Consider the following 19,861-nt stretch of genomic DNA (forward strand, 5'->3'; position numbering starts at 1 on the left):
TCACAATATATAAAGAACTCCTACACCTCAACAACAAAAAAACAAACAGCCCAATTAAAAAATGGGCAAAGAACTCGAATAGATACTTCTCCAAAGAAAATATCCAAATGGTCGACACACACATGAAAAGATGCTCAACATCTCTAGTCCTTAGGAAAATGCAAAGCGAAACCACAGCGAGATGCTGCTTCCCAGCCACGAGGATGGCTACTATCAAAACCCCAGAAAATGACACAAGTGTTGAAGGGGGTGTGGAGAACTGGAGCCCCTCCTTATGCACTGTTGGTGGGAATGGAAAATGGTGCAGCTGCCGTGGAAAACAGTACGGAGAGTCCTCAAGAAATTAGAAATAAAACTACCATACGATCCAGCAATTCCACGCTGGGTGTATAACCCAAAAGAATTGAAAGCAGAAGCTCAAAGAGATGTTTGCACACCCATGATCATAATAGCATTAATTCAATAGCTGAAAGGTGGAAGCAACCCGAGTGTCTATGGATGGATGATGGATAAGCTACCTGTGGTCCACCCCTGCAATGGAACGTTATTCAGCCTCAACCAGGAAGGAGATCCTGCCACTGGCTCCAACACAGGTGAACCTTGAGGACATGATGCTCAGTGACATAAGCCAGGCACAGGAGGACACAAGCTGTCTGATTCTACTCATATGAGGTCCCAAGAGCTGTCAAATTCACAGAGACAGGAGGTACGAAGGAGATTATACATCCCCTTATAAGAGGAGATGCTTACTGATGTCACCACGTGACAGGGACATAGTAAAGAAGATGAGCTTCCTGAGGATGGAGACCGGGGGCTGGACAGATGGCCACGTGGGTGCTGGACATCCCTTCACACTCCGTGCTGAGACCACTTAGGGCGAACTCGCGGCCAACGCGAGCTTAAAAGGCATCTCCGGGCGCACCTGCTGACTCGGGCTGGCACTCCACGTCATACAATGACATCTCAGTCCTGCAGCTCCTGCCAAACGAAAGGAACAGGCCCCCCAGGACAGTCCGGGCCTGCGGACACCCCAGGAGCCAGGAGGCTCAGGGCGGCACGGCCAGCTTCCCAGAGGTGGGGCTTCCTCCGTGGCCCCCGGTGAGGGACAGCCAGTGAGGCCGCCACCTCCGGGTGACCCGGCAAATGCGATCCTTGGGAAGCCCCACCATCCGCCTGGCGCTCTCCATTTGTTTGAAAAATTGTGGTGAAATATGAAAAACCCTGGGCAAAGAGAGGTCACGGACAAAAATGTAAAAGGCACAAGCTTGGAAAATATCTCAGCTGCAAAATCAACATTGCTACGTTTGAGCTCAGTCCCTAGGTGAGAGAGGAACGCTACCAAACCCTGATTCTGACCCAAAATATTAACCCTGAGTTAGAAACGTGTTCGCAGCTACAGGAAAAATGCGTGGAAGAATTTTACAGGTTGACCCCTGACTTTCCCGCCACAAACGCCGGGCAGAGAACCAGCCCCCCAGCTCAGACTTCAAACCGCATCCTGTCTGCTCGCTGACAGACCAGACGGTGCAGAAAGCTCCGTATGATTCCTGGTGTACACGCAAAGGCCCCAAAGGCTTTACTCCCCCGAAGCCCGTGTGCCTGGCCGAGGCCCCAGGCTGTGGCTGGCTGGGCTGGCTGAGTGTCCCCGGCCAGCCTCAGAGCCCAGGGCCGACGCAGGCACCGGGCTGCAGGAGAGCTTGGGAGAGGCATTCTTCGGTCCTCCTGCAATTCATTCCTTTAAGAAAAGGAAACGGGAAGAAAGATTTCGTGTCCAGGCCCAGAGCCTTTGATCATTTGATGAACGCGGGACGGCAGCACGGGTCTCCGGCTTCTCAGGCCAGACAAAGGTGGCCCTGGCCGCCCGGCCCCGCGAGCCTGGCCCAGAACAAAACCCCGGCGGCCGCTCGCCGGGGCGGCCTGGGAAAGGCCCACCTCGCAGGCCGAGGGGCCTCCCCGCCCTTTGATCTGTCCCGAGACTACAGCCTGGGCCCCGGGTCAGGGGATTTCATAGCGTGGGCCCCCGGGCAGAGGGGAGCAGGTCAGGAGCAGAATGAGGGGTGACCAATCTCTGAAAGAGCCTGGAGACCGCCCTCCCGGGCCAGTTCCACATGGCTGGGCTCGCACTGTTGCCGCAGCCGAGCTTCAAGCAGGATTTGACAGGACGGGGCAGGCACCTCAGGCCCAGTGGCTGGCAGGGGTGGGGGGGGGGGCAGCCGGGATGGGAGTCGGCCCCGCCCCCGGGGCTGCAGCACTTTCCTGCTCCAGGTGCCCCCACACCTCCAGGGTGGACACCTGGGTATTCCCCCGCCCCAGTACCCCTGGGGCCCCTGTCCTCGGGACGAGCCGGGAGCCACGCCACGCGGTGTATACCCAGTGGGTTCCTGTGTCACCTGCTTACACACAAAGGCGGCACCTCAAACACGCAAGGCGATCTGCGTTCTCGGAAGGCATTTGGTTTGATAGACGGGGAAACACTACACGTGACAGCAGACGGGAGCACGACGATGGGGAAGAAGCAGGGATTCCGCCGGGGGCTGCGGGCTTGCAGTGACCGCTCATTTGCAAATGAAGAGACAGATACAGTCGATGGGACACAGCGGCATTACTGGACGGGGAACAAATGACCTTTCAGCCAAAAAAGTTAGCTTTTTGGATCTAAGACCAAAACATGTTATTAAAAGCACCATCAGAGCATTTGCATTTGCTTCGTTGTTTCTTTGTTTGCACATCACAGAGCGGAGCTACTTCAGGGCGTGAAATACGGTCGCTGGTGGTGCGAGCCCGGCCCACTGTCCTGCACCCCTGCCTCCCCCCACCCCCTCCCAGAGCCGGCAGGGAGCCTGCGGCACCAAGGGGGGTCAGTCCTGGGTCCCGGCTAGTCATATGCTTACTAGCTGTAGGGGTGGTAACTTGCTCAAGCTCTCTAGTCCTTGTGCGTAACACAATGGCTATTATTTTATCTTCACACATCGATATCCTTGGGCTAAAGATGTGTTCTGTTTTTCTTTTTTTCTTTTAACCAGGAGAAATGGAGTAAGAAAGATGCCTATTTCAGAGTTGCTGGCAGTTGTGTGACAGTGTATAGCAACCCATTTCTACAATCAGTGTCTGCTCTTATTGCCAGGCAAAGGATGAAGGGTGGGTGTCCTGGAAGGTGGGTGCCCTAGCTAAGAACACACGTGTGCGTGTGTGCGTGAGTGTGTGTCAATGTAGAGAGGAGGACGTTTTCACAGGTGGGAAGGAGACCATGAGATGTCACTCGTCCCAGTGTTTCCTTCCCAGGTTCCCTGGAGGCTGACAGGCATCTCAAGAACAAGGAAGTGTCTTTTCAGGTCAAGTTAGGGTCTCCCCGCTGACGTGCGCGTGGTTCTCCCAGAGGCGGGTCCGAGAGAATCTTCTCCCACTTGACTACGGAGCGCACTCTGGCCTCTAAGGGGACACCTCGCGGGTTTGTTCTGTGGACCACGCTTGGGGAGTTGCCAGCCCCGTCTGGTCCCTGCACTCTCATGGGTTAAACTCCACCCAAGCCATGAACTCATCCCAGGTCTGTGCCCAGATCCCAGCACTCTAAGCCCAAGTCCCCGGACACTGTCTCTAGGAGAGAAAGGCCCAGGACCACGGAGAGCGATTCATGGGCTAAAACGATGTTACAAAGGGGCATCCAAAGGTGACCTATTTTAGAGACAATCACTACAAGAGATTTTAGGTGGCTCTGAATTTTGCAAATAAGAGTTTTAATAACAGGGAGGATTTGTTTAAGGCTATTCTGAGCTGCTGAAACACTGAAAGATCAGGGCTGCCTTCTCCTCACTCCTGATGTTAACACAGGACGTCCTCAGCCAGCACTCACCCATCACCTACTGTGCGCTGAGACCAGTGTGCGACCCCGGGCGGAGGAGGTGACAAAGGAGGAACCTTAGAAATGAATGTGCTTGCTGCAAACAGTTTTCCTGCGACTCAGGAAAGGGACAACAGGCTAATTTTCCCCAAGGCTTTCTGTGACTACTGCACCGAGGTTGCCATGGCAACCCCATCCGGCTCAGAGCCACAACAAAGCAGCCCCGCTCTGAGTCTTACCTTTGGCCATCTTATTGAGAACCATGTCGATCAGGATGTAGGTGCCGCTCCTGCCCGCGCCGTCACTGTCAATAGAAGGAGAGAGATGAGGACACAACGCACCATGCTGTCCCCACTCCCCACACGCCAACGATGAATCTTCCCTCTGTGCTCAAGGGGGGCCCATGAGAGGAGAGGAGGGCAGGGTAGAGAACTGGAGAGGAAGAGAAAGAAAGGGGGTGAGGGGGGTCAGGGTGGGAGAGGGGAGGGAGGAGGATGGGAATGGAGGGGGAGGGGGAGGGGAGGGAGAGGAGAGGAGAGGGAGGGGAGGGGGAAGGGAGGGGAGGGGGAGGGGGGAGGGGAGGGGAGGGGAGGGGAGGAGGAGGAGGAGGGGGAGGGGAAGGGAAGGGGAAGGAGGAGAAGGAGGAAGAGAGGGAGGGGGAAGAGGAGGGGGAGGAGGAGGAGACTGGAGAGCTTTCAGCCCTGAGCTAATAGCGGTGCGGATTAGCTATTGTGCCTGCGTTGATTTGTTCCTTTCTTCCTTTTTTCTCCCCTCTTTGGTCAAAGATTCAGCAAATTTTGTCAGAAAAAAAATGAAATAAAGAAATGCCTGGCAGTGTCAGAGTTGATGGCATTTGTATTCAAAGTGTCTGCAAGAGGCCAGCTGTGAGCGAGGGAAGAAGGGCGGGTGCAGGTCTCGTGTGTCCACACCCTCGGGGGGCCGTCTGTCCGTCCCTCTCAGGAGCGGGGTGCACATGTCCCCCGTCACTTCAACAGAGCCTCTTTTCATCCCCCATCGCCCCCCAGCTGTAATGGGAATAATCACCACCTGGACGAGAGCCGTAAAAACGTTCTGAATTGTGGCTCGACAATAGCCAATGAGAGGAGAGGAAGGTGCCTTTTCTAGGAGGAAGTAGCCCTGCATCTCTCCTCCCGCATCACGTGCCCTGAGATGGTCCTTAGGTCAAGCAGGCTGTTCTCACGCCCACGGGCAGCATGTAAGTAAGAGGATGGTGTTTACACTTATACTCCTGGCAGAATCAGCCAACTTAAGGAGAAGACCAGCGTCTCCGTTTCAGGACCTGGGGAGCTGTGTGACTGTGCTCTCAGTCTCGGACCTGTGGGCCGGCCAGCGGCCCGGGCGCCTGTCGGTTATCCTTTCACAGCAAAGAGTCACTGAGTTTGGCCTCAACGTGTTTCTCAAACAAACGGTGGAAAAAGCCTCGGTTGGAAAGAGAATGATTCTGCATCGCGCTGTGCCCACCTGCGCTCCAGAGGCGTGGAGGCCGCCACACCAGTGTCGCCGACGCCCGAGTGACCGGCCTGCGGCCGAGGGTTTCCTCAGTTCCCTTCAGCTCACATCACACAGCTCTGCCCAGATCTGCCTCAGAACTGGAGATGGCTGTGCTCCACGGGTGGGTCAAAGGTGTTCTGGTCCAGTTCTCGAGGATACAGACCATACTCTGTGCCCCTCCTCTTCTCTCATGGACCGACACAGAAACACACACACTCACACACGCATGCAGGTGCATACACACACACAGGCACACACATTCCACACCCACACACTCAGATACACACACACACGCATGCAGGTGCACACACAGACACAGAGGCACACACATCCCACACCCAAACAGATACACACACACGCATGCAGGTGCACACACACAGACACACACATCCCACACCCACACACTCAGATACACACACATGCATGCAGGTGCACACACACACAGAGACGCACACATATCCCACACCCACACACTCAGATACACATGCATGCAGGTGCACACACACAGACACACACATCCCACACCCACTCAGATACACACACACGCATGCAGGTGCACACACACACAGAGACGCACACACATCCCACACCCACACACTCAGATACACACGCATGCAGGTGCACACACACAGACACACACATCCCACACCCACACACTCAGATACACACACACGCATGCAGGTGCACACACACAGAGACGCACACACATCCCACACCCACACACTCAGATACACACGCATGCAGGTGCACACACACAGACACACACATCCCACACCCACTCAGATACACACACACGCATGCAGGTACACACACACACAGAGATGCACACACATCCCACACCCACACACTCAGATACACACGCATGCAGGTGCACACACACACAGGCACACACATCCCACACCCACACACTCAGACAGATGCACGCACAGACTTCTTGACTGAATGGACAGACTTGGTGTTTGATCTTTGGAGACCTGACTCCTTTTTTCCCAGGCAGAAAGGAATACTCTGCAAGACAGTTCTAGACAACGGAGCACACTTCTTCACCAAAACAGGTGGGTAGGGAGCTCGGGGGAGAGCTCACCCTCGGAGGGAGTTTTCTTCAAGTGGATCTTTCTTCTTGGTTGGGTGGAACCCACCCGAGGACACTTGAGCCACTGAACTTTCACCCGAAGGCCACTCGTTTGATTCCAGGTCTGTCCCGTTCATAACTGGCCCCAGCCTCTGCGCAGGGTTCCAAACGTCTGCAAGGCGTGCTGGGCCGAGACCCCTCCACACACCACACACACCGTCTCCGAGCGTTTGCGCAGCGGTCCCAGGAGGGTTTAAGACAAAATAAGTTTATATCCTCGGTTTCCTTTAGAAGTTACCAGTTAGATATACTTATTAAGCAATCAGGAGGTTCAGTTCCTATATTTAATAGTGGTTACTTTTGAGGTAGTGAACACTTCTTAATCCAGGTTAAAAGTTGTACTTGCCTGCAGTGGACAATTATTGGACAAGAACGGCCCCTGTAGCACTTGTTTACTTTTCTGAAATAAAGAGAGACACAGAAGTTATGATTATGTACTAGACTCTGTAGCAGCCATCCAAACAACCCTTACGCCAAAGTAAACAGACCGTCTCTTGGACGTCATTTTGCAATAGCTTGTTTTGACAAAGAAGATCAAAATTATGCACACATTTTCAAAGGTTTATTTTTCTTTTCAATATTAAATTATTAAACAGAGCTTTGAAAACAATTCTTACATTTTCACAGTTTTCTTTTTCCCTTTACAAGTATGAACTCTGGCCTGAGGTCAACAGATCCATCAGTTTGAGCCTTCCTCCCGCCTCTCCCCCTCCTCTTGGTTGCTCTAGTTAATTTGACTTCCGTTGTCGTTGTGATATGTCTAGATTCTTCACTTAAATTTCTGAGTTTTGCAATTTACACTCCGAATTTCTTACAGTCTAGACATCACATTGGAATGCAACATTACCGTGATGTCTCAAAACAGCATCTTAAAGACACTTCTTGATCTGTCAGTTTTGTAAGGATATCTAAATTACAGAGAAGCCTCAATTATGTCCAAGACACATATTTCCGTTTTTATAAATCCGATTATGTTTAAAACAACTTGTTTGTGCAGATTTTAGGTCAGAATTTATGAAAATTAACAAGAAGCGTTGATTATGTTTAAAACAACTCGGTTGTGCAGATTTTAGGTCAGAATCCATGAAAATTAACAAGAAGCGTAGATTAAGATTTTGTAACCAAATCCTAAATCACTACAGAGCACTGCTAGGAAATTCACTGTATAAGCTTGATATTTTTTGTAATTCAGTGAAACAACTAATCATGTTTACAAATTATATCCAAATTCTCAGTAAAATCTTTCTAAATAAAGAAAATTAAAGACAGAATTTTGGTTAATTGGAGGGAAAATATGTGTGAGGGGGGTGTGCTCTAAAATGTGCTGTGAATGTGAATTTCTATGATATAAGACATGAAGTAAAATTTTAAAAAGAATGACAGTAGAGAAAAATCTTTTTCTTCATGCCGGAAATGGGAAAATGTCACATTTCTCTGCAAAGGCTTGTCTGCTCAGCATGGAAATAGTTGAAAGTGGAAATTCAATCAGCGGGTTCTTTTGCTACAAACCCCTGAGACGGTGTGGGATGGGGAGGGAGTCGAGTGCAGCAGCTGATGGGTGAGCTGAGTGGGTATTTTAATGTCACGTAAAATGACATTTATTGCCCAAATGTCAGAGCTGTGTTGCTTTCCTACTTCCGCTATGGAGTGAACAGAATAGGCGCTTCTGAAGGGAGACGCCACCCCCAGAACAGCACGAGGGAAGTGGCAGGAGGTGGCCGTGCAGTCCAGGTAAGATGTGCCCGGAGACGGCCGCGCCCGGGGCCATCGGGGCAGCGGCACGTGCTCTATGGCTGCTGCCCGGCTGAGAGCCAGCCTGCAAGCCCGGGCCGCAGGGAGCCTGGGAGGTGAGGACCCAGAAACCCGGGAACAGCAGGCTGCTCAGTGTTCTCGTGGCCGCGGCACTGCTTCTGCTGGAGCCTATCCTTGCTTCTGACCTACGCCCCAGTGTTAGGGTTTAGGGGAGAGGAAAGGGGAAGCGATTAAGTTGAGGGAACGTCTGTGCCAGGATCCCTGCAAAGTTCTCAGCCCTTTGAGAATAAGAGATCGGAAAAGAGATCTACCAGCTCCTCCTTCTAAAACCTCCCATTCTCCACTCCGGTTGTCAAGGCAACGGTGAGCTTTAGCTCCGACAAAATAGATGCCAGGCGCCAAGGACTTGTCTCCAGTGTGAGCAGTGGGGAGCCCGCCGGCCCAATAAAGGCCGTGTGTGTGCGTGTGCACATGCGTGTGTCCAGGCATGATGCACGCGCTGTGTGTGCGTGTGTGCATGCGTGTGTGTGTGTGTGTGTGTGTGTGTGTGTGCAGAACGGAGCTTGCTTGCCCGTGAGACCAGAGCCGGGGTGGCTCTACTTTTACAGGCCTTGCACTTTCAAACAGAATTTTCTCCTGGACGCTTCTCAGTCATGGAATCTTTTAGGTGTGAATCACCTCAGCTTGGCACCTCCAACACCCTGTTATATTTCCTACCTGATAGGCCTGTCTGTGTTTCTAAAGACTAAACTCAACTTTTGGTCAGTCCCCCAGTTTTGCTCATTTTTTCTGATGGGGCCAAGCACAAAAAAGGTACATTGAAAAAGAAATAAACACGACAACAAGATACCCTTCTTTGAAACGTGCTGGTTTCAGGAAAGAACAGCATAAGGAAACAGCAGACCAGCAGTACTCCACGTACAGCTGGCTGGTCAGGCCCCCTCGGGCCAAACGCAGTAGGAACCACCTCCCTGGCTAAGAAATGTGGCTAAAGAGCAAATTACTGGCTATTTTGGCTGTGACTTGCTTCTCCAGACTGCAATTCCGGTCTCCATTGTACGACATGTTTAAAATGTTATTTTCCCCAGCGTGTTGTGACTGGCTGCCTTGGCAGGACCCAAGAAGGTTTCACTGTAATTTTAATATCCATGCCAGCCCCTCCCTGGGCTAAACCTATTTACAAACAGCCGCAAGCAATCAAGGAGGCGCGAGTGGAAATCCAGTGTGCTGCCATGGTTTAGAATTTTATTTACACAGAACCAGGTACTTGTATTATTACCACATAAAGCATCACAAGGAGAAAAGCAGAAGCATCACACAGTCCACCAAAGCGTTCATCTGGTCGACCCGAGAGAGAGATGCGGATTATTCATGAAGATGAGCAATGCACAGCTGTCTGGTTTTACTTTACTGGAACAAATCATCAGTAAGCAACAGGCCGCAAACATTGAGTAAAATGGATATCGTATATACTGCAACAGGAGGCATTCACCGAGAAAGAACAATTAGTAATACAAACCAACCCATGGGTCACTGAGTGAGAAGGAACCGCCATGCAACCAACAGCAAGCAAAGGTCAGAGGTCGTTAGAGGCTCAGAAAGGGGGCTTCCCACTCTGTCCCTGCAGTACAGTCACAGTTTCCAATGATCACTTTTGTGACTATGCAACTGGGCTCATATTACTAGCTGCAACATCACAAAAATGACACTGGCCACCGCTCATTAGCTGGCAAAGTAAGGGTTGTCCATTTTTACAGTGAGCAGCGTTAGTGGATGTCATTGCACACAGCCAGGAGTGAGAGAGTAGCAGAGAGAGAGAATTCTTCTACAGCAAAGCCCTCACATGTGATGCTAATTATCTCTTAGCTTAGCAGTTTCTCTTTAAAGTGTAAATGTGCTCCCTCTGGGCGCCAGAAATATTTAATTACACATCTCGGTGTCTGACGAAACGCGCACGGCCAGAGCGGGAATGAACGCGGGTCTATTGTTCAAAGGGAGCCGAGCCGCCCCGCTGCATTGAAATGACCAGTGTCTTCAGAAGCCGGCTCACCTTCCGATGGCTGACATCTGGGGGCTGCTTGACACAGAAAACCACAAAGCAGCGATCCGTGTCTGAGCGCGATGCGCTCTGAGAATGTGATCATACCAACGGCCCAGGTAGTACATGAGAGCAACCTTGTCCGCTAGTGAGGGCAGGACAGCTTTTCTCTCTAACGAGATGCTCAGAACCGGGTCTGGGGGTCCGCGTTCCTTTTTATTTACCGAAACCTTCTCGGGCCCTATCTCCTGGGACTCTGGAGAAAGGGAGTTTGGGGAATCAGATTTTTCTTCCTGACGAGCTGTAAGCACAGAGGGTTGGTTATGTATTGTCCAACTCCATATATGGATACGGAGCTAGAAACACGCCCATATGCATATATGTACAGACACACTGGATGAGCACCAAGACGGCAACGGCCGTGTGTGTAGCTGCATCCATTTTGCCAGTAATGACTGCTTTTTGAAGAGTCTATCTCAGGAAACGTGCCCTAAGTAAGATTTTTAGAAATAAATTCGTATTAAGAAAATGTAAGTAATGGCCAGGCAATCGGGATGGAGTGGGTCTGTCCAAGAGCGTCCAGGACCCCCTGCCGCTCGCGCCCTCTGCCTCCCTGGGGAGGGGGACAGGGCGACAGGTGAGACGCCAAACTCGCGTCTCTGCTGGAGCTGTTTCACGTGCTATTTAACACACAGGGCTATTCAAATAAAGAAATTTGTTTTGTTTTTCAAAGTGGGCTAAAAGGCAAAAGAAATAGTATCAAAATAACCTTCAGAATCTGTAACACAAATTCAAGAAATCCAGAGTTATGCCTGAAACCCCATCTTTATGACAACACGCCGTTTCAACCTCCCTCGAGTTACGTATCTGTGACTGTTCAGATACAAATCACTTTACGAACACGTGCAATTAAAGTGGTTTGAAGAGCGTTTTGCCTTTATTCTCTAATTCCTTGCTTTGAATATTTATCTGTTTTCCATACTTGCTAGGTTTCCAATCAGCTAAACGTAAGGGAGGTTCTAGAAAGCTCAGAACGTGGCTATGGGTGGCCTTCGACACCTTCATTTTCTCTCTAGATATTTTTAAACTGTCAGCTTCCAAACTGCACCACAAATACGCGGTAATGTGGGAACTCCAGCCAGGTGTTCAGCCAAGGTCATCCATTTCAGAATCTGGGCCTAGCTCTTATCACCATAGCTAACCAGCTGAGCACCCAAACGAAAACTCTGGGCTTTCTTCACCAATATCCTGTGAAATTCACACCCTAGGATTCTTCACCACTTGAAGAATCTTATCGAGAACAATGACCACATTCCCACAGTTCTAAGATACCCATTCCCCCCTCACACTTTAACACCTCTAAAGCTAGAAAGCGTCTTACAATTCACGTGTGAGTTAACATGATCTCCCCTCCCCTCCCCTATACACAACATAAATAGATTTATAACATTCAAATATTAGCAGATGGCACGTCTTACAGCAAACGGCCCCTTGGACCCAGGAAACCCCTTCTCTCTGTGCCCGCACTCAGCACGCTACCCCGCCGGCGGGCCGTGGGTCTTACCTGCGGAAATCCAGAAGGGACCTCGTGGAGGAAGGCACTCCCTGGTCATACCAGCTCAGGAAGTGGAACTGCGTCACCGTGCGAGTCTCGTTGGTTTGAAGGTTCTTCAGATAAAAGCTCCTCACGAGGAAATCTTCGCACCAGATGTGCTCAGAGACCAGGTGCACCTGGGCGGGGGGAGAGCGGACGGGGGTGTGTGTGTGCAGAAGCAGGCGTTGGCTGGGGGCCCAGCTCGGCTGAGCGCGGAGCCACGTTGCGGAGAGAGGGGTGGGGACCACGGGGGCACGTGGCGGGGGGGGGATGATGGTGAGCAGCCCCGCCCACCTTCCCAGTTTCAACACGGTTTACACAGAAGATCACTTGGTGGGTTTTTGGTTTTTTTGTGTGTTTTTAATGTCACTCTGGGGCATAATAGTCAAATTACTGGAAAAACCTGTTACAATCCAAACGATTCTAGTTTCTGTCTTTTCTAAGCCATGTAAACCTTCAACAAACATCACCAGAGAAAAATTATACTTTTGAGCAAAAACGCCACACGAGGTTCCACTCTCACTGACATGTCATCAGGGAGGCACCACCTGGCTGTAGAAAGAGGAGACCAAAGGCCTCCACAGATGCTGCCGGGCACTGAGCTTGGAAGCCCAGGGCAGGGACCCCAAAGCCACGACCCGCTTAGGGGGAACCTCTGTGCTTCTAACGTGGGTCCTGCCGTGGGACTTTGGCATTCTGAATAATTTTAATGCAAAACAGGGTCAAAGGACACACTCCAGTACTAGTTTAACTGCCCAAGTTGCCTTAGTTCCTTCTGGATGTGGGCAAAAATCCAGCAGGAGAAATGAGCTTGCCTGCAGGGCCCTCAGATAAAAAGGCCAAGCACTGTGGACACAGACCACCGGACAGCAGCAGGGGCCGGGGTGCAGGCGGGATGCTAAGAACTAGGGACAGAGTCAACAGAGGCTTCTTTCTGAAAATGGACCCACCAGGGGCCTGTTATCCAGAACCAGGCTCAACTGACCACCCAGTGAGGTCATTTTTTGGTCCTTTCTGTCCAAATTTGTATTCATAAAATTAAAAAAATGAAAACCATTTCTGCCAGAGTCCGCATGGCATAGGTGTCTGGAGGCTCTTGGTGTCTGTTGACCACGGGCCTGGGGACACCTCCTATGGGAACCGACTGCACAGCAAGGCTTCAAGGGACAGCGGCCGGCGACTGCACAGGGCAGGCCCGCCAGTGCCCACCACAGCCCACGGCCCCCAAGCCTACGGCCCACGGTGGCCACCCGGGGAAGTACCTCGTAGACGTGGTAGAGGTTGGAGCCCTCGTCCGGCCAGTAGTGGTAACACTGCCTGACGCCGTTCTCCGAGAGGGGGGTCAGCATGACGATGACCACACAGCCGCTCTCCCACACCATCTGCAGACAGACAGAGACCGGTGTGAGTGGCTGAGCCCCATGACACGCGTAGTTAGTGCCCCAGAGACATAGTCCAAATCTATTCCGTGCACAGGTAATTTATTTCATTTTCATTAGACAGTGGACTCTGCAGCTGCTTTTGCATCTCTGAATACGCTGGCCCCATAATTTGCATGTTCCATGGAATATTAAAAAAAGAATCTAGTCAACTCGTTCCACACCTTGTAAAACCTCCTCAGTTGTACGTTCAGCTGCCTGGCTCCCTCCGTTTTGGTCTGTAACGCAGGACAAACAGGCAACTGGTCCCACAGCGGGCGGGCTGGCCCGACTCGGACACACCACTTCTCCGTGGGACACAAACAGAAATTAGTGGACATGCTCGTTTTCCAGTACTTGTCATTATTTGTGCGACTAGACAAACAGTTTGCTTTGTGGAGCTGCCATCCTATCGGAAGCAACCCTGAAAGTATTCCTTCCCAAGTGCGTTACAGCCACGAGTCCCCGCCGGCATTTCGTTTCCTTTTACCAAAATATAGCAATACTGCCCAAAGGAAAGCGCACCCCAAACTGACTTAATCATCCATAACAGCCACACCAAAACCAGCTCCGAGACACAAGAAACAAACAGACCCACATTTAAACACCAGACATGGCAAAGACACAAAGGCTCTCGAACTTGGCTTCTTTTCAGACAAAACTCACAACTTTGTGGCCGGGAACCTACGTGCTTGGAGCATCTTTGCTAAAACCACGGATTCTATGGGTTAAACGTAAGGGATAGAAATAGTCAATATTCTTTTTTTTTTTTTTTAATTTATTTTATTTATTTTTTTATTTTTGGCTGCGTTGGGTCTTTGTTGCGGTGCGCAGGCTTCTCATTGCAGTGGCTTCTCTTATTGCGGAGCACGGCGCGCGGGCTTCAGTAGTTGTGGCGCACAGGCTTAGTTGTGGTGCACGGCCTTAGTTGTGGCGCACGGGCTTAGTTGCTCTGCGGCATGTGGGATCTGCCCGGGCCAGGGCTCAAACCCGTGTCCCCTGCATTGGCAGGCGGATTCTTAACCACTGTGCCACCAGGGAAGCCCTAGTCAATATTCTTAAGGCCCCTCTTTGTGTATCATTTATAGTGTAATTCAAGGGGACTTGCTGCAGTGTTTACAAAAAAGCCCACATAAACGTGAATTACGCTCAGACCCACATGTTTTCCTTCTCTTTGGTGCAAATCCAGCAACAGATGAGAATTCAAAGCCAGCGCCCTGCTCTAAGCTTCTCAGGCCTCCAGACCTACCCACTGATCTGTCCTCCTAACACGTAGCAGTTTAATGTGCCTTGAGAAGGTGCAGAAGCCTAGTGAAACCATTACGAAAATGAGGAGAAACACAGATTTTATGAGTGTAATAAAAATACAATGATCCAGGCCATAAACTAATCATAGAGGCTCTGCTTGTGCCCCCCAGGAGTGGCATTAGGAAGGCCCTCCCCCACCGAGGTCCTTCCGTCTGGGGACCCGCCTGGCTCTCTGAAGGTTTGGTTAAGAGTGAATCCAAATGAAATAATTTAAGCGAACAACCGCAAAGGCACTCCTGGGGATAATATTTCTTTTGAGGTCACTGTGTGAAAGCAGACAGGGGAACTGACTAAATCAAACCAATCTCAGCCCACGTGGGCACCAGCATCACAGGGCGGTTCCCACTCCGCCAGCCCTGCCCGCGTGGCCTGGAGCCTGTGCGCGGGGTGACGGCCACCTTCGCCACATTTTCCGGTCTCCCACCGTTGCTGCCTGGCCAGCTGGACCCCCGAGCACACCGGGAAAGCTGGGGCGGGTTTCGGAGGGAATACAGGATCTGGTGGAAACTCCAGCTGAGCAGGTTCCGTTTCTGAACAGGAGACCGCACTCCCGCCCTCTTCCTTGGCTTGGTTTTGCAGGGTCGTGCCTGGCACGAGGAAGACGCGATTTCTGTGCCCAATCTTTGAGAAACCCACTACATTTTTCTCTTCGAGGAAGTAAATAACGACCCGGATTCCCTACCTGATCTTGCTGTGGTCCACTGAAGCCAGCGCTTTGCTGAATTAAAGAGCGATGGTTGAATACCAGAAATGGCACTTCCTAGCACTTTCCATTTGGTTAAATGTCAGACAACACAGCATGCGTGGTCGTCTCCCGGTTCATTGGGCACATTTATTGGGCACCTAGCACGGGTCAGGACATCAAAGGCCACGGCAGGGGTGGGGAGAGAGGTCCTGGCCATAACGGTCCTTTACTGGCATAAAGTGGGTTGCTTTTCCCGAACAGGAAGCAGGTGCTGTCAGCCCTGGGTCAGAAGAAAGCTGTCAACGTGGATTAAACATGACCTTACGTGTGGGATCCCGAGGATAAGTCCCTGGCGCTGCGTTTGGAGAAGAACCGGGAATGCCCCCCTTTCCGTGAGCTTCTCCTAGAACGCACCAGCACAGGCCAGGGAAGCCCACCCTGAAGGCACGTTATCACCCCTCACACGGGGGTGGGGGGCAGGAGTGACGGGGCCACCAGTGGTGACGACGCCCACCGACTTCTTCACCGGTGGTGGTGTCACAGGGGTCGGGGTGGCCGTCTCCGAGGTCCCGGGCTGTCACAAAACACTCCAGCTACACCCCGCCACCCATGCCTGTGCTCCCAGCCCCGAGTGGCACTCAGAGGCCACCCAGAGAAGGAACACAGGATGACAACGCAGGTGACGCAGCTGAGCCTGGGCACCTTTCATGGTCAGCAGACCCAGGCGAGTGGAAAAGCTAACACGCGGCAGTAGTTCAGACCGTTGGCCCAAGTGACATGAAATACATACGCTGGAGGCAATTTGATCCAATTGAGTAATTTACAGATTGTTGGTTAAAAAACAAACACCATATCGCTCTTTGCAACCCCGCAGGGGTTGAACTTTGTCCCCTGAAAAGACATGTTGACGTCTTAACCCCTGGCACCTATGAACGCGGCCTTATTTGGAAAGGGGGTCTCTGCATATGTCATAGAATTAAAAAGACGAGGTTATACTCCATCAGGGTGGGTCCTAATCCAACACAAGAGGAGGGAAACACCATGTGAACACGGGCTGGGACTGGGGAGACGCCGCCAGGAACACCCGGGGCCCCTAAAAGCTGGAAGGTCCTCCTCTCAGAGCTTCCGAGGGAGAGCGGCCCTGCCGGTACCTGGATTTTGGACTTTTGGCTTCTAGAACTGAGAGAATACACTTCTACTGTTTTAAGCCACCGAGTTTGTGGAAATTTGTTACGGCAGCCCCAGGAAAGGAATACACTCACTGATACCTGCCCTCTACTCCAGCCCCAAATCATCCACAGGTGTTGAAAAGCATCAGCTCCAAGTTCCTTATATTAAGCTAATTAGAGCAGATGGAACGAAACTACAGGGTCTCTTCATTCGAAGTCTTTCTTGAGCACCAAGTGTTTAGCAAACAAAACTCTTTCAAAGCCCCACTGAGACCCGATTAAAGGCAAGACAATCCACCTGAATGGGTAAGAGGCCAGGGTTTCTTCTACAAAGCACGCTGGTCTCTCCCCACCTGAATGGGTAAGAGGCCAGGGTTTCTTCTACAAAGCACGCTGGTCTCTCCGGGCAGGAAGCTTCTCCTCCCTTTACCTGGATCTCTTGCGATGAGCCCCTTTCCACCTTGTACTGGTCTCGTCTGTGTTGGCACGACTTTCCACTACCAGATTGTCATCTCCTTGAAGACTAGAGCCTCGTCTGGTTGCCATTTCTACCTCCAAGGCATCTGGCACAGTGACTTATCACAGTTGATGCTTAGTTGAAAACAATACATGTTTTAAAAAGAGATCGTTTGAAAAGTTCTGTAAAAAGAGAACTCAAAGAGAACGCTATCAAAGGCTTGCCTGGCAGAAGGGCTCCTAGGACTTGCTCGGTGCACAGAAGAGTGTCTTTTTGAAGCGCACGCGCTGTCTGCATGCCCACGGGCAGCGGCCACTGCAGGAAGCGGGGCAGCTTTTCTCCAGACCAGGCCAAGCATCCTCGCCACCCCGCCACACGACTCATTTCCGTCGCCGGCTTCTTTGCAAAGGTTGAACGGAGATCAGCTTAGGCCTGGCAAGGAGGATGCTGACAAATTTGAAAACGATAAGGCCTCAGAGGTCTAAGAGCACTTGCATTTCATGCCAATCAGCTGTAACCACGTGCTCTGAAATCGACTGAGGAAGGAAAACAGCAGTGTCTACGGCACCTTTTGCGGCGCAGACCCCCAGCCCCGCTCGCTCTCGCCCTGTCCAGAGGGCGGTCGTAAGAAACGCGCCATTAAGCCTTTCCAGACTCTGGTCTGCTTTGGCTACACAATCACAGGCCCTGAGTCAAACTGTGAACGCTGGGGGTGGCGGTCTGGCTAAATGAGGATGAAGGTGATGAAATCTTGATTACATCTTCCGTGTGTGTGACTCACACCCACCTGGTTTGCTTCTCAGTAAACAAAGCTGTCAGCGTGGGCCTCCCTTGGAGATAAAACCCTGAGGTAATGGTAGCAAAGCCGATATTAAATGCTGACACCCAGGAAGGGCTGAGCAGGGAGGAAGGCTTCTCCCAGCTATTAAGATCGGAACTGAGCCCAAGCCAGTCTCGATTCTGGATAAACTGCAGCAGCTACCTCTGGATGTTTTCCACCAGCAAGAAGGAGAAACCGTCTACATAAGAGATACTTGCCATTTCACTGGAATCGAGCAAGAGTTCCTTCGCAAAGACAGAACAGCCTGCTTGTGCGTCAAGCAGAGGCGATGTAGCTGGTGTGGCCATTTAGCATTTCCACAGCGAGGCCACTCACAGACCAAGCTGCCTGTTTATCCGAACTTTGTGCAGTTGCTGCGGAGGTGTTTATGTCAGGTATTTGACTGTATGGGGAGTCACCTGGGCCCGGGACTCTTGTCCCTTAGAATCACTTACAGCTCCCTGGCCCGTGTTTGTGTTTCAAATTTAACATGCACGTCGACTTCTTAGGTAAAAAAAGTGCCACTTAGGCTGCCATCTTTCTTTTCAAAATCAGGACCTGATGTAAATGCATCAGATCCACTTGTGAATCAAGAGAAGGAGGAGGAGAAAAAAGAAGAAAGAAGAGAAAAACAAAGAAAGAAAGAAAAAAGAAGAAAGGAAAGACAGACTAAGGAACCAGTATTACACAGAAAAGCAAAGTGTTTTCAGCTGAGGTCCATAAAAATCAGTTAAAAAGGAAACTCAGGCTGTGATTTTTACCCGAGCCTGAGCTAAGGCTCTGCCACGTGCCTGGCACGAGGACGCACTGCCAGGCTCACCATACACGACCGTGCACAGCCCTGCGCAGAGCACGGTCTCCAAACCCACGTTTACACAAGATGATCTGACAAAAGTTTCCTTTTATCTTTAAAGGTTTGTGAATTCGTGTACGGAGAATTCAACCAGACTAAATATTTGAAGTAAAATATCCTGGAAAATCTAGGGCACGTGGTTAAAGTACTTGTGAACTCATGCAAATGAAAGATCAGGTTTTTCCTAAGAAACTCACTGTCCTCAATTCCTGCGTTCCTTTAATTTAATCAAATAATGTGCTTTAACATCAAAGTTCACAGGGCTCCTGAGTACCTTTCCCCGACCACAATCTCTTAACACTCCAGAATCAGTAAAATCTGCAAATCCCTCCCTTTCCCATCGTTCGCTGCCCAGGGCTAGTGCTGGATGAACATCCAGCAGTGACTCAGCATAAGCTGAGGGCCAGGGACAGGAGGACGTCCTCCTACGCTGGGTCCCGCCTCTTAGAACACCCAGACATCACGAGCCCTGACGTGACCAGGCGTCCTGCCGACTGGGGGGCACTGGGGTGCCTGCACGGGTGCGCCCAGCGAGGCTCACCTCTGCGTGTGCCAGGCTCGGCTCCTGGGGGCTTGGGTGACGCTGGCTGTAAAGCAGTCACCTGTCAGCTGACCTGCCCAGTGGTGGGAGCCCAGGCGCGCTATGGAAACGGGGCTGCCACCTCCCGGCTCCCTGTCTGCTGGACCCAGCGTGGCCCCGGCGCACGGCTCACTCCTGCAATTCGTCATGACCTTTCTACTGCATTTCTGCTTCACCCCCCTGCGCAGTAAGTCCCTGGAGGAAAAATCTTTATGTTCCTTCGGTCTTCCACGGTACTTCGCTCGGGTTTTTCCTTGACCATCCTAAGAACGACGATTGATGGGTGCTACGGAATAAAAACACTTTATTTAAATCAAGCCCATCCGTTTGGAAAAGTGCACTTCCCCAGTTAAGACTTCATAGCAGAATATACTTTCAGAGAGTGGGAAACAGAAATCAACAGGTGGACTATTTTCCTGGTAAAATGTTAATAATAATAATAATAAATGTCGACACTAATTGGGCACCAGCTGAATTGCTGCTGACCTCAGCAGGCCTCCGCCTTGGAGTCTGTGGCCCAGCTCCTCAGCCTCTGATTCTGTCTGAAAGTTACCAAAATTCTGTCAAGCAAGGTGGGCAAGGCTGGAAATTCTAGAGTGTCTCCCCCAACCCAGCCCCCAGTGAGCGGGGAATGGCCACCAGTCCCTGCCCTGGAGGGGCCCCGGCCCCGAGCTCAGGCACCGCTGGCTGGCCGGGGACCTCGCG

General features: G+C 51.3%; 1 protein-coding gene across 1 annotated transcript in view; it reads right to left on the reverse strand.

Moving 5' to 3' along the window:
• PTPRN2 (protein tyrosine phosphatase receptor type N2) overlaps nucleotides 1–19,861 on the reverse strand; it is a 684,054-nt gene that overhangs the window by 14,534 nt on the left and 649,659 nt on the right. The window contains 4 exon segments of the mRNA XM_068550211.1: nucleotides 4,078–4,142; nucleotides 6,829–6,882; nucleotides 11,837–12,003; nucleotides 13,129–13,248. Of these exon segments, the coding sequence (XP_068406312.1) occupies nucleotides 4,078–4,142; nucleotides 6,829–6,882; nucleotides 11,837–12,003; nucleotides 13,129–13,248 (406 nt within the window).

Source organism: Eschrichtius robustus, chromosome 8 (genome assembly GCF_028021215.1).
Source record: "Eschrichtius robustus isolate mEscRob2 chromosome 8, mEscRob2.pri, whole genome shotgun sequence".
In the NCBI taxonomy this organism is placed as follows: Eukaryota; Metazoa; Chordata; class Mammalia; order Artiodactyla; family Eschrichtiidae; genus Eschrichtius; species Eschrichtius robustus.